This window comes from Pan troglodytes, chromosome 16, assembly GCF_028858775.2.
Source record: "Pan troglodytes isolate AG18354 chromosome 16, NHGRI_mPanTro3-v2.0_pri, whole genome shotgun sequence".
Taxonomy (NCBI): domain Eukaryota; kingdom Metazoa; phylum Chordata; class Mammalia; order Primates; family Hominidae; genus Pan; species Pan troglodytes.
This window is the reverse complement of record NC_072414.2, coordinates 55,144,209-55,157,615: the sequence shown is the minus strand read 5'-3', so window position 1 is coordinate 55,157,615 and position 13,407 is coordinate 55,144,209. Positions and strand designations below refer to the sequence as shown.

The window sequence follows — 13,407 nt, the reverse complement described above, 5'->3', positions numbered from 1 at the left end:
ATTTCTGTATTATTAGTAGAGACGGGGGTGGCGGGGGGGGCGGGCACATCTCACCATATTGGTCAGGCTGGTCTCGAACTCATGACCTCAAGTGATCCGCCTGCCTCAGCCTCCCAAAGTGCCGGGATTACAGGCATGAGCCACCTGCTGCTATTTCACTTTTGTGTGAGGGCAATTGGAATTTAAGTGGTTTCCTTTAGTTAATGAGTTTCAGATGAGTGAAATATTGGGGAAATACTTAGGGAAGACTAGCTTTACTCTCACCTGCCCTGTAGGCCATATATTCTGTCTTTAGGAAAACCCAAAATAACTATGCTCTGTATATTGAAGGGGCCTATTATGCATAGCTACTTATGGAATGGCTGCGTAACATAAGTAGGAAGACATCTCCAAGGTGAAGGCCCCCTGGAAACAGGAAGTTAAAGTTCTCTGCTGGCCAGCACTTGTCCTGTATAAGTGGCTCCTTGTGCCACCTATTGGATCTTGAAATAACAGTCTCTGAGCTTTTGATTCAGAGACTCCAGTATTTTTTGCAGATAGAACATATTCTCATAATCTTCCTTAAGGCAGAACTGTTGTAATGACATTGCATTTTACAAGTTGTTATGAGGGAAATGCCATCAGTCCAAGATTCCCAGAGCCAACTGATTTCTTTTGCAAACGCTAAGCACCCCGGAGAACTTATACAGCAGTAGTTCTCAACCCTAGCTGCTGATGGAATTACCTGGGGAGTTTACAAAAATACTGCCAGCTGGGTTCTACCCCCAAGTACTCTAATTTAATCGACTTCAGCTGCTCCTTTGGTGATTCTAATGTACAACAAATTTGGGTTTTATTGACTTAGAGGGCTCCTAGAAGTGGTAAGAGAGAATGAGATTTGCTAGAATGAACGCGGGAAGAGAGGTGCTTTCCTGCTCCAATGTGGAGAAAAATCCTTTATTTGTTACCCTGGAGTAGTAGGAATCTGGGTTCTAGCTTCCTGACAACCACTAGGAATTACAGTTGGCATTTATTGAACACTTGCGGTATACTATGCCTCATCGCATTTTTTCTTCTTATAACCTTATGAAATAGGTATAAATATTTTCATCTTATAGATAGAGACACAACTTAGAGGTTAAACGGCTATTAAAGTTTCTGTGCTCCCTGGAAATAGGGTTTCCAAATTGCTTACTGTTTTGTATATAGCAGACATTCCATAAATAGTTGAATAAGTTTTTCAGTGTGAATAAGTAGAACACCATTCTTCTTTATACTTTGAGCCCTTTAACCCATTAGCCTTTTAGTCAGCTTTTATCTAATGGAAAAACAGAATGCTTTTCACTTATTTTGCTTGTACCCACTTCCCAAGGGAAGAAGAAGCAGAGGTTACTACAGTGTCGTCGCATTAACTCTGCAGTGACTTTGAATCACTTTCCTAATTTTATCTTATTTGTTTGTTTGTTTTTGGAGACAGGGTCTCAATGTCGCCCAGGCTGGAGTGTAGTGGTGCAATCATGGCTCTTTGCAGCCTCACCCTCCCGGGCTCAAGCGATCCTCCCACCTCAGCCTCCTGAGTAGCTGGGACCACAGGTACATGCCATCATGCTCACCTAATGTTCTTTTTTCTTTTTTTGTAGAAATGAGATCTGGCTGTGTTACCCAGGCTGGTCTTGAACTTCTGGCCTTAAGCAATCCTTTCCCTTGGTCTCCCAAAGTGTAGGGATTACAGTTGTAAGCCACCGCACCTGAACTTTCCTAATTTTAGAAACAAGTTAACTGAGGCTTAGGCAGAATTCAGTGGTCTTTTGGTCTTTTCATAACACCAAGTTGAGACAGAGGAATGATCAAAGGAGTGCATCAAGAAGGATCAACTAAAACTATGATGAGAAGAAAGGGATTCTGGATAACTGGAATCATTATTAAAGAATGATCATCAAGTCAGCTCTATTGAGTATGGTACTCAGCATATTCCTGGAGTGCCCATTATGCACTGTGCTAGGCTTTTGGGGAGATGAGACCAAATCCTGATCTTCAAGAACCCTATGGGCCAGGCACAGTGGCTCACGCCTGTAATCCCCGCACTTTGGGAGGCCAAGGCAGGCAGATCACCTGAGGTCAGGAGTTTGAGACCAGCCTGGCCAACATAGTGAAACCCCCTCTCTACTAAACAGTGGCTCCTGCCTGTAATCCCAGCTACTCAGGAGGCTGAGGCAGGAGAATTGCTTGAACCTGGGAGGTGAAGGTTGCAGTGAGCCGAGATCGCGCCACTGCACTACAGCCTGGACGACAAGAGCGAGGCTCCATCTCAGAAAAAAAAAAAAAAAAGCCTATGGACTTTTGGGGAAGAGAAGGCATGACACATGGAAAGTGAAATAGCATAGCAGTATAAGAGCATTTTTTAAAAAGTTCATATAAGACTGCAGTAGTTATTGACAAGTGGTTAAGGTAGGGATTAAGAGTTCAGAAAGGGGAGAGATTATATTTGCATAAATTTATGCTGGCCTCAGCACCCTCATAAAACACCTTGACAGTATGAACTGTGCGTTACAATGAAGTCTGAGAAAACACCGTGTCTCTCAGTAGCTTACCTTCTCCTCTGGAGTCTCGGGCGGATAGTGAGAAGGTTTGCAGGAATCAATGGTAGGGGAAATGAAGAGACCTGATCATCAAGGCAAGCAGGACAGGTGCTAGGAGATCTCACCTGGCTGCCAAGCTTGGCTATTTTGAAATATTAATGATTTTTTTCTCCCTGTATTTTTCCCTCATTCTCCTTTTAAGCATTAGAAGCATATAGTACTTTCTGGGCTTTGCTTTTATAAATTCTAAGCCCTCCAGACAATTTATAGCAGGAAGTGCAACGCTGGCTGTTCATGGAATCACCTGGGGAGTTTTAAAAATACTGCCGCCTGGGTTCCACCCCTAAATACTCTAATTTAATTGACCTCAGCTGCTCCTTTGGTGATTCCAAAAAGCAAACAACTTTGGTATCACTGACTTAAAAGGTTCCTAGATATGGTAAGAGAGAATGAGATTTGCTGGAATGAATAGAGCATCTTGGAGAAGCAGTGAAAGAGGAGTGCTTTCCTGTTCCAATATAGAGAAAAATCCTTGATTTGTTACCCTGGAGTAGCAGAAACCTGGGTTCTGGCTTCCTGACGGCCCCAGCGGGGAGGTAGGAAGACTCCAGAGAGAATGGCAGTGTGATATATCTAGGCCAGTGCTTCTCACACAGGGATGTGCACAAGGATCACCATTGTTAAAATGCAGATTCTGACTCAGTAGTTCAGGGGTGGCGCCTGAGAGTCTCTATTTCCAAAAAGTTTGTAGGTGGCTGGTCCACAAAGTGGCAAGGATCTACATGGCTAGGACTACAGGCTGTCTCCTTTAAGATTCCCATATCCATTTCAAGCATAGAACAGGAGGAGCCACAGCCTGTTAAAACTGAATGGTCCCACAGGCAGGGACAAAGGATGTTTCTGCGGTGATTTGGTTTGATTGATGACTGAGGAGCAGATGGACCCCAACTGCAACGCCTTCTAGGCTAAAAGAGGACCACATCCTGACAGGGTATCCTCGTGTCAGGGTCTTGGCAGATCACAGATGGTCACTCAGAAGGGATGACTGAAGAGAGTTTCATGAAGCATCCTCATGAATAACAGATAGATGGCAACTCTACAGTTGGCACTTTGGGGGCCATGGGTGTGGTCCTGTTGGAGAACTGGTAGGCAGAAAAGACACACACTTGCAGAAGTTGCTGCTGATTTCAGGAGTGTGTTGAGAATGAGCCACAAGCACTTTAATAACTGCCAATAGGTGGACAATGGAAGAGAAAAAAGAATGCAGTCTTGTTATAGTTTCCTGATGACACAGATTTCTCGAAGTGTCTCAGAAAAATACTTATAAAGGGTATGAAAAGTTATCTTTAGGCCGGGCGCGGTGGCTCACGCCTGTAATCCCAACACTTTGGGAGGCCAAGGTGGGTGGACCACCTGAGGTCAGGCGTTCGAGACCAGCCTGGCCAACATGGTGAAACCCCGTCTCTACTAAAAATATAAAAATTAGCTTGGGCGTGGTGGCATATGCCCGTAGTCCCAGCTACCGGGGAGGCTGAGGCAGGAGAATTGCTTGAACCCGGGAGGTGGGGGTTGCAGTGAGCTGAGATCATGTCACTGCACTCCAGCCTGGACGACGGAGTGAGACTCCATCTCAAAAGAAAAAAAAAAGAAAAGTTATCTTCAGTCTGGGCAACATGGCAAAACCCCGTCTCTACAAAATTTTTAAAAAAGTCAGGTGTGGTGGTACACATCTATGGTCCCAGCTACTCTGGAGGCTGATGAGATTGCTTGAGCCCAGGATGTGAAGGCGACAGTGAGCTGTTTCACACCACTGCACTCCAGCGTGGGCAACAGAGTGAGACCTTGACTCAAAAAAAGAAAAGTTATCTTTAGGACCTCCACCTCAAACTCTAAATTTTTTTTTTCTTTTTTTTTTGAGACGGAGTCTCATTCTGTTGCCCAGGCTGGAGTGCAGTGTCGCGATCTCAGCTCACCGAAACCTCCGCCTCCCGGGTTCAAATGATTCTTCTACCTCAGCCTCCTGAGTAGCTGGGATTACAGGCACACACCTCGATGTCTGGCTAATTTTTGTATTTTTAGTAAAGATGGGGTCTCACCATGTTGGCCAAGCTGGTCTTCAACTCCTGACCTCAAATCATCCATCCGCCTCGGCCTCCCAGAGTGCTGGGATTATAGGCATGAGCCACTGCGCCTGGCCTCAATTTCTTAAAAGCAAAACTAAACTAAACCCTTGATCATCTTTCTGGGAAAAGGGCACAGGCATTGAAAAACTTCAGTCCAGGGGAAAGCTGGGGATCTGATTTATTTAGAGCAGCACTTGGGGCCTGAAATTTAGCACTAGTTGGGTTCCCGGCTTAGCCTGTCCGAACACCTATGTGTTTTATCAGCACTAGAAGTTGGTAAAGGGAGGCTGGGCGCAGTGGCTCACACCTGTAATCCCAGCACTTTGGGAGGCCGAAGTGGGCGGATCACCTGAGGTCGGGAGTTTGAGACCAGCCTGGCCAACATGGTGAAACCTCGTCTCTACTAAAAGCACAAAAATTAGCTGGGCATGATGCATGCACCTGTAGTCCCAGCTACTTGGGAGGCTGAGGCACAAGAATCACTTGAACCCAGGAGGCAGATGTTTCAGTGAGCCGAGATCGGGACCACTACACTCCAGCCTGGAATTCCATCTAAAAAAAAAAAAAGAATTTGGTAAAGGGAGATGGGAGTAGAGATGGCCCCCACACCCTTCTGAGGTGAAGGGAGCCAGTGCCAAATGGAAGGTTTCAGTGGCACCTACTTAGACCTGGCCAGCTAGAATGGCTGGAAAGTTCTCAGGGCAGTAAATAGGATTTTGACTGGTGCTCTACAGTTCTTTGGAAAGCCAGGTGGGAGCTCCTTCTGCAGGATCCCTGAGAGCAGGGTGCCAAGTGTAAAGGGACTCCAGGGCCCTCCATCTGCCATCAGTGCAGGGGCCTGAAAACATTTTAGGAGAAACTGAGCTTTGGAGGAGGAGGCAGAGTTGTAATTAGAGTCCAGGTCTTCTTGACCTGGAAAATTTTATTTCTCAGGCTGCCTGTGAGTGTCTCAGAGGCTGGAGGATTTTGACACTATACCGGGCATTAGTTAACAAGAACTGAAGCCATAACTAGGCCTAATAATCAGAAATTGTTCTGAGACCTATGATACATGAAGTGCCAAAATAAATTCCAACTTAATTAAAAAGTTAAAGAATAAATATCACAACAAGAGAATTAGAAGAAAGCAACGGCAAATATTCAGTTAATCCTACAGTGACCAAGTCCTCTCTAAACACAATAGCAAAAGGGAAAAAAGCAATAAATTTGAAATATGTATGTGTGTGTGTGAATATATAACATTAAAAACTTCTGCATGATTAAAACAAATTATCAAAAAATAAAATTAGGCAGGGCACAGTGGGTCACAGTGTAATCCCAGCATTCTGAGAGGCAGAGGCAGGAGGATTGCTTGAGGCTGGGAGTTTGATGCTGCACTCCAGCCTGGGCAATAGAGCAAGACCCTGTTTCAAAAACACAAGAAAACAAAAGTAGAAAAATGCTAATGGCCAATAAGCATATGGAAAATATTAATTACAACAACAATGAAATATGACAAAATATTAGTTCAAAACAATAGTTCTTCTGGATTGAGATAGGGAAAAACATAATATCCAGTATTGTCAAGGGTGCAAAGAAAGGGACATTCACATACATTTATATCTGGAAAATAAATTGGTTTCGCTTTTCTGGAGGGTAATTTGGCAGTTTATATTACAAACCTTAAAATGTGCATAACTTTTGACTCAGCAATTCCTCCTCCAGGAATTTATCCTAAGGGAATGAGGACAAACACAAAAACGTATCTATAAAAATGTTTATTGTAGCGTTAATAATGAAAAGTTGCTGGGAGGGAGTACTGAATGTTAAGCTTTGACAGAGCTAGGTAGTGGGTACATGGATCTTCATTTATTGCATTAATTTTCTATTGTTGCTGTAACCAATTACCATAAATGTAATAATGGCTTAAAACAACATAAATGTATTTATTTATTTATTTATTTTTTGAGACAGAGTCTTGCTCTGTTGCCCAGGCTGGAGTGCATTGGCGCCATCTCCGCTCACTGCAACCTCTGCCTCCCAGGTTCAAGCAATTCCCCTGCCTCAGCCTCCCAAGTAGCTGGTGTCTATAGGTGTGCGCCACCACGCCCGGCTAATTTTTGTATTTTTAGTAGAGACGCAGTTTCACCATGTTGGCCAGGCTGATCTCGAACTCCTGACCCCAGGTGATCTGCCCACCTTGGCCTCCCAAAGTGCTGAAATTACAGGCAACAAGACAAATTTATTATCTTACAGTTCTGGACAGAAGTCTGAGCCAGGTCTTATTGGGCTAAAGTTGAGATGTTGGCAGGGCTGTGTCCCTCTTTGGGAGATCCAGGAGGGAGTCCATTTCCTTGCCTTTTCCAGCTTCTAGACGCTGCCCACATTCCTTGGCTCATGGCCCTCTTCCATCTACAAGCCATCAACATAGCACCTCTCAGACCTTCCATTACCACATCTCTTTCTCGCTCTTCTGTCTTCCTCTTCCACTTTCAAGAACCCTTGTGATTCCACTGGGCCTACACAGATAATCCAGGATACTCCTTCTAGATTAAATCAGCTAATCAGCAACCTTTATTCCACTTGCCATGTAACTAAAGGTTCTGAGGATTAGGACACTGATGTCTTTGGGGGCCACTATTCTGTGTATACAATTGTATTATTCTATATACTTATACACATTAAATATTTAATATTCACCAATATTTTATTAATTTTTAAGTATCAAATATTTAAAAACCCAAACCTAATGCCCAATTTAGTGTATGGCTGAAATGAAGATATATATAGTCACAGGACAAATGCTATATGCTCATTAAGAAGCATAATGTAGAATATTTCAGCCTGGGCAACATGGCGAAACCCCATCTCTACAAACATTACAAAAATTAACCAGGCATGGTGGCTTGTACCTGCAGTCCCAACTACTCAGGAGGCTGAGGGGGGACAATTGCTTGAGCCCAGGAGGTCGAGGCTGCAGTGAGCCAAGATTGTGCCACTGCACTCCAGCCTGGGCAACACAGTGAGACCTTATTTAAAAAAAAAAAAAGAATATGTAGTGACATGGAGTGATGCTCATTTTATAGTAAGTGGGAGGAAAATTCAAGTCTACAAAAGATTATGCACAAGATGATCCCAATTAGGTTAAGTCAAAACCCAAAATAAACCTATATCCAAGAGAGTAAAAAATATTGGGAAGGATATAGGTCAAAAGTTAAAAATGTTTATTTACAGATGGTAAATTTTCTTCTATTTTTCTGCATTTCCCAAAATGTATATTATACATGTATCCTTTTTGCAAAGACAAATAAGGTGATTAAGAACATCAAGTCAGGGCGGGACGCGGTGGCTCACGCCTGTAATCCCAACACTTTGGGAGGCCAAGGCGGGCAGATCACTTGAGGTCAGGAGTTCGAGACCAGCTTGGCCAACATAGTGAACCCCCCCCCCCACCATCCCCCGTCTCTACTAAAAACACAAAAAGTAGCCGGACATGGTGATGGACACCTGTAATCTCAGCTACTTGGGAGTACTGAGGCAGGAGAATCGCGTGAACCCAGGAGGCGGAGGTTGCAGTGAGCCAAGATCGCGCCACTGTACTCCAGCCTGGGTGACAGAGCAAGACTCTGCCAAAAAAAAAAAAAAAAAAAAAAAATCCAGTTAGACCAATTTTCTGGTAAAGTGTCTTTCTGGCTTCTTGCCTTTTGGTCGCCCATGACACCCATCTTTCAAGCATAGAGTTTCCTCCTCAAAAATAGAGCATGCTGTCACACGCCGGTAGTCCCAACTACTTGGGAGGCTGAGGTGGGAGGACTTCTTGAGCCTAGGAGTTGGAGACAAGCCTGGGCAATATAGCAGGACCCTGTCTCCAAGGAAAAAAAAAAAAAAAAAGAATAGTGGCGTGTTCCTGTGGTCCCAGCTACTCGGGAGGCTGAGGCGGGAGGATCGCTTGAGCCCACCAGGAGGTCGAGGCTGCAGTGAGCTGTGATGGCACCATTGCATTCCAGCCTGGGCAAAAGAGCGAGACCTTGTCTCAAATAATAATAATGATAAAGACTCATGTTCGGTCATCGGTGACACTCGCCTTTCTCAGGCCCCCTAGTTGTCCACTCTGCAAAGGACAAGTAATCCTCGGAAGGGGTGCGGCCTCTTAGTGAATGAGGCACAGCAGCGAATCCGTGCTGTTTTAAAAACTTTTTTTCAGAACAAAGCAAACCTAAGGCACAGCCATACCCCGCAGAAAACTTCGAAATCTGCGCCTTGAAAAGGGAAGCCAAAAGGATACGAGCCTCTTTCATAATCTCTCTGGCACGTATTAATGGTTAATAATACTGTATTTTTTAATACACAAAAGAAGAGAATAGTGGCATTGCCCCGTGTGCTCACCCCCAGAGCTAACCGAGAGCGGCCGGGCCAGGGCGCCGGGGCCGGGGCCGGGACTGAGCGGCCCGCCGGGTTCCGGGGTGGCGCCGGCCCCGGTGGCCGCGGGCGCTCCCTCGCCATGGCCTAAGCCCAAGGCCGCTCCCCAGCCAGATTCTGGCCTCAGGCACTGCAGAGCCCGCGGCGCTCGCCAACAAGCCCGTTAGACCCACGGGACTTGGCACCCTGGAACGCTCACCATCCCCGGGTCTTCCCTGCGCCCTGGACCCGAGTACCCGGCTGCAGCGTCCCCCTACCACCGAGAGGAGGGCCTAGAGCAGTCAAGCCCGCCCCGCCGCTCCTCCCAGCCGCTTCTATCCCGGAAGTTGATGCCGAGCGCAGATCGCTTGCAGCTTGCTAGCTGTGTGGGCTGGGAGGTCTGGTAGGGCTGAGCTTGCGAGAGGATCAACATGCCTGTGAGTTGTTTACATCGGGCTCCGGGTTTGTTTTGGGCTTCTTTACCGAGAGTCATATGGGACGGATGAGTCCGGCTGCCTCTCGGGCCTGTAGTGTCCGAGAGTGGCGAGGCGGCTCAGGTTGCGCAGCGTCTTCGCGCGTGGCGGGCATGTAGTGACTTGCCCGGTCACCGCGGCGCGGCTGGCCCTGCAGGGGCGTGGGCTGCAATTCAGAGGCGGTGGCTGGGAGGGGAACAGTTCTCTGTGTAGCTTATGAGCGGTCTTGGTTTTTGAGGATGCCCCTGAGGTTGTGATCTTTGGGTCTTTTGGCTTTCCCAGTGATTGGTGTTTCTCGCCCCCTCTGCCTTCTTTCGGAAGCGATTTCCTACTTGTTTTCCTTTTTTAAAAACTGTCCTCGTTGTTGCCTTATATATTAATTCCGTCAAGGACGGTCGCTCAGCAAGAATTCCTGTCAGATCAGCTGTTGAGCCACAGGAGCAAAAATCACCCAGGCGCTGACGTTGTCTGGTCTACTTCAGCAGTTTCTACTCTAAGCGAGTCCACAGTCGGGGTCACTTTCTTTGCTTAGCACCTCGACTTCGCGCAGTTTTCATTGAAGACAGTTCATTACGCAGTTGAGTAAAGAAGGACAGAGTTTGCCTTACCATATGTTTCCTGATCGTGCGAAAGCCCTTTTCTAGGGACTTGGAGAACACAAGTATTATGAAAAGTACTGATGAAAGTTATTAACAGGTTTCGAAAAATAACTTTACTATCTGACGTGTTGCTTCTGCCGAGGATGACCGTTATTCCTGTTTTTGCATGTATATTTCATGTATGGTTAAATGTGCCAGCGTTGTGGTTTAAAACTAATAGTAATAATATGCTTCTTTGTTCAGTTGGCTAGAGATTTACTACATCCGTCCTTGGAAGAGGAAAAGAAAAAACATAAAAAGAAACGCCTAGTACAAAGTCCAAATTCTTACTTTATGGATGTAAAATGTCCAGGTAAAATTTGAAATCTTAATTCCTTTACTAAGGAAAATTTCTGTAGGGATTGCTAGTGTGGTGTGTATAGTTAAGATACATTAGAACCCTCTGTTGAGTAGAAGTGGGATTACAGAATTGGAAATGTCAGGGACATTTTCATAATAAATGTACTGAAACCATTGTAGAAACATTTCGGGGTAAGTGAAAACAGGCATTCAAAGGAGATATGCCATTTGACTTAGCAAGTCTTTAAGCTCTTCAGACGATGAGTTTTCTGTTTCATGATACAAAGAAAAGTCTGTTGATTCTTCAGTCTAAAGCTGTGCTGCCCAATACAATGGCCATTAGCTGAATGTGGCTACTGAGCACTTGTGGATAATCAAAATGTGGATACTCAAAATAGAGATGTTCTTTAATTGTAAAATACTCACTGGATTTTGACGATGTAGCACAGAAAAAAAATACATTGATTACATGTTGAAATGATATTTTGGAAATATTAAGTTTAATGAAATATATTATTGATTTTACCTGTTTTTAAAAAATTTTGTGTCGCTGCTAGAAAAGTTTATGTTACACATGTGGCTTGCTGTTTCATAGCACTGAAGTTACTAATTTTTTTACATATTACCAGAAATGTCGAACAGGTGCTGTTTTCCTCTGCTTTTCACTTTTAACATTGCCTTTTTTTTTTTTAGGTTGCTACAAGATCACCACGGTTTTCAGCCATGCTCAGACAGTGGTTCTTTGTGTAGGTTGTTCAACAGTGTTGTGCCAGCCTACAGGAGGAAAGGCCAGACTCACAGAAGGTATATCATTTGGCATTCTCCAACCCAGTGATGAGATTGATGATTATAAATGTCTCTATCTTCACTGAAAAGTTTAAAGAAATCTTAATGATTACCAAAATAACTTATCTTTCATTGTGTGCTTTCAGTAAAGAATGGCCTGTTCAAATGGATATATTTATACTCTTGACCTTGCAGTGAACTCCATTGACTTATTTTTCTTAGTTTAGAACACATTTATTCACTTAGTTTGCTTAACTTGGAATAAATTAAGTCAGAATAGAAGCAAAAGAATAACTACATGTTATAGGACATGCAGATTTATTTATTTATTTATTTATTTATTTTTATTAGGAGTCTCGCTCTGTCGCCCAGGCTGGAGTGCAGTGGCGCCATCTCAGCTCACTGCAACTTCTGCCTCCCCGGTTCAAGTGATTCTCTTGCCTCTGCCTCCCAAGTAGCTGGGACCACAGGCGCGTGCCACCATGCCTGGCTAATTTTTTGTATTTTTAGTAGAGGTGGGGTTTCACTGTGTTAGCCAGGATGGTCTTGATCTCCTGACCTCATGGTCTGCCCGCCTCGGCCTCCCAAAGTGCTGGGATTACAGGCATGAGCCACCTCGCCAGCCAGGACATATAGATTTTTAAAACCATATAGAATTTTAAAATTTCTCTTACAAAATTTTGTTCCATATGTATTTAGTACATATAATAGTTTTTTTTATCATTGCCAGCTAAGCAACAGATAGCTAATATATAAGTTAAAATGCCAGAGATTTTACTTTTATGAGCAACTGCAATGATTAATATAAAAACCTAATTTTAATTCCTCTTTCACTTTAGTGCAATAAGAAAAAAAATTATATATATAGTTTCCATAGTAATACTTGTAAATTTGCAATTCCATAATGATGTTATAAATTTGTTTGTGATATTTTGGGGAGCTGTAAGTTCCATGCTCTCACTGGAAGAGTTCAAGTGGATTGGCAGCAAATCCGAGATCTATTTGGTGTGACCTGGTGAGATCTAAATATGGAGTCAGCACATGATTTTTTTAAGAGTAATATTGCTAAGTAATATTGCTAAGTATACTTGGGAGATTTTTGAAACAAAGTATGTCATGTCATGATTTTGGAATTTAGTGCCCATATGCTGACAGATGGTTTAATGGGTCTATCTGTTCTAGAGTTTTCCTAATAGGTCTGAAAATACCTCTAATCAAAATTATTTACTTGAGAAAAGTATTCAGAATAGTTCCTAAAAATTAAGAGTATATCTTCTGACAGCTTGCTTGAAACAGTCTTCACTGTTGAATTCAGGCTCATGGTCTTAAGTAGACTTCATGATAGCATTTGAGAAACAGGAGTGACACTTATAGTCATACCAGAGTAAACTCAGATATGATAGATATATTATAGCAAATTTCTGGTATAAAAGGATAAATAATCCGTATATGAATATTAATCCAATATTCTTTAAACTTCAGTATTTTACTTAAAAGTACTTTTTGTCATTAAAATTATAGCAAAGGTAGAATGCACTTGTTTAATATACTCTCATGATTCTTTTGCAGGGTGTTCATTTAGAAGAAAGCAACACTAATGATTCAAACAGCTTCCTGAATTTTGTGTCGTCTCACAGAAAGCCTTATCATAAATTCCATAATTCTAATTAATTTACCAAGATAATGTAATTACATTTGGTTTTGTAAGGTATACAGCAGTAATCTCCTATTTTGGTGTCAGTTTTTCAATAAAGTTTTGATTATGGGCAAATCCCCTCTTTTTCTTTTTTTAAAATATATTTGAGTATGCCATACATTTATATATACGGTGTATATGAATTTGGTTTAAACATTTTAAAATTTATTCTGATTAGTTTGTGTCTTTTTTTTTTTTTGAGACAGAGAGTCCTGCTCTGTCACTCAAGCTGGAGTGCAGTGGTGCGATCTCGGCTCACTGCAACCTCCGCCTCCCAGGTTCAAGCAATTCTCTTGCCTTGTCCTCCCAAGTAGCTGGGATTACAGGCACACACCACCATGCCCGGCTAATTTGTGTCTCATTTTCAAGAGTAGAAACCCTAAATACTTTATGTTCATTCCTTTTCCAAATTGCTATGAATGGGATTAAAGGATTACAAATGTAAAGTCTATTATT

At 43.2% G+C, this 13,407-nt stretch overlaps 1 protein-coding gene across 1 annotated transcript; it reads left to right on the top strand.

Moving 5' to 3' along the window:
* The first annotated feature begins 9,144 nt into the window (after positions 1-9,144).
* RPS27L (ribosomal protein S27 like) lies at positions 9,145-13,026 on the top strand. Its single transcript, XM_003314703.6, has 4 exons — positions 9,145-9,495; positions 10,374-10,482; positions 11,163-11,273; positions 12,825-13,026. Exons 1-4 carry the CDS (start codon positions 9,490-9,492, stop codon positions 12,851-12,853), a joined length of 255 nt encoding a protein of 84 aa, XP_003314751.1. The 5' UTR covers positions 9,145-9,489; the 3' UTR covers positions 12,854-13,026.
* Positions 13,027-13,407: the final 381 nt, after the last annotated feature.

Bases quoted from the DNA above. Each gene is read 5' to 3' on its own strand.
- RPS27L (XM_003314703.6), top strand. The intron at 10,483-11,162 runs GTAAAATTTGAA...TTTTTTTTTTAG, and splicing joins TATGGATGTAAAATGTCCAG to GTTGCTACAAGATCACCACG. The intron at 11,274-12,824 runs GTATATCATTTG...ATTCTTTTGCAG, and splicing joins AAAGGCCAGACTCACAGAAG to GGTGTTCATTTAGAAGAAAG.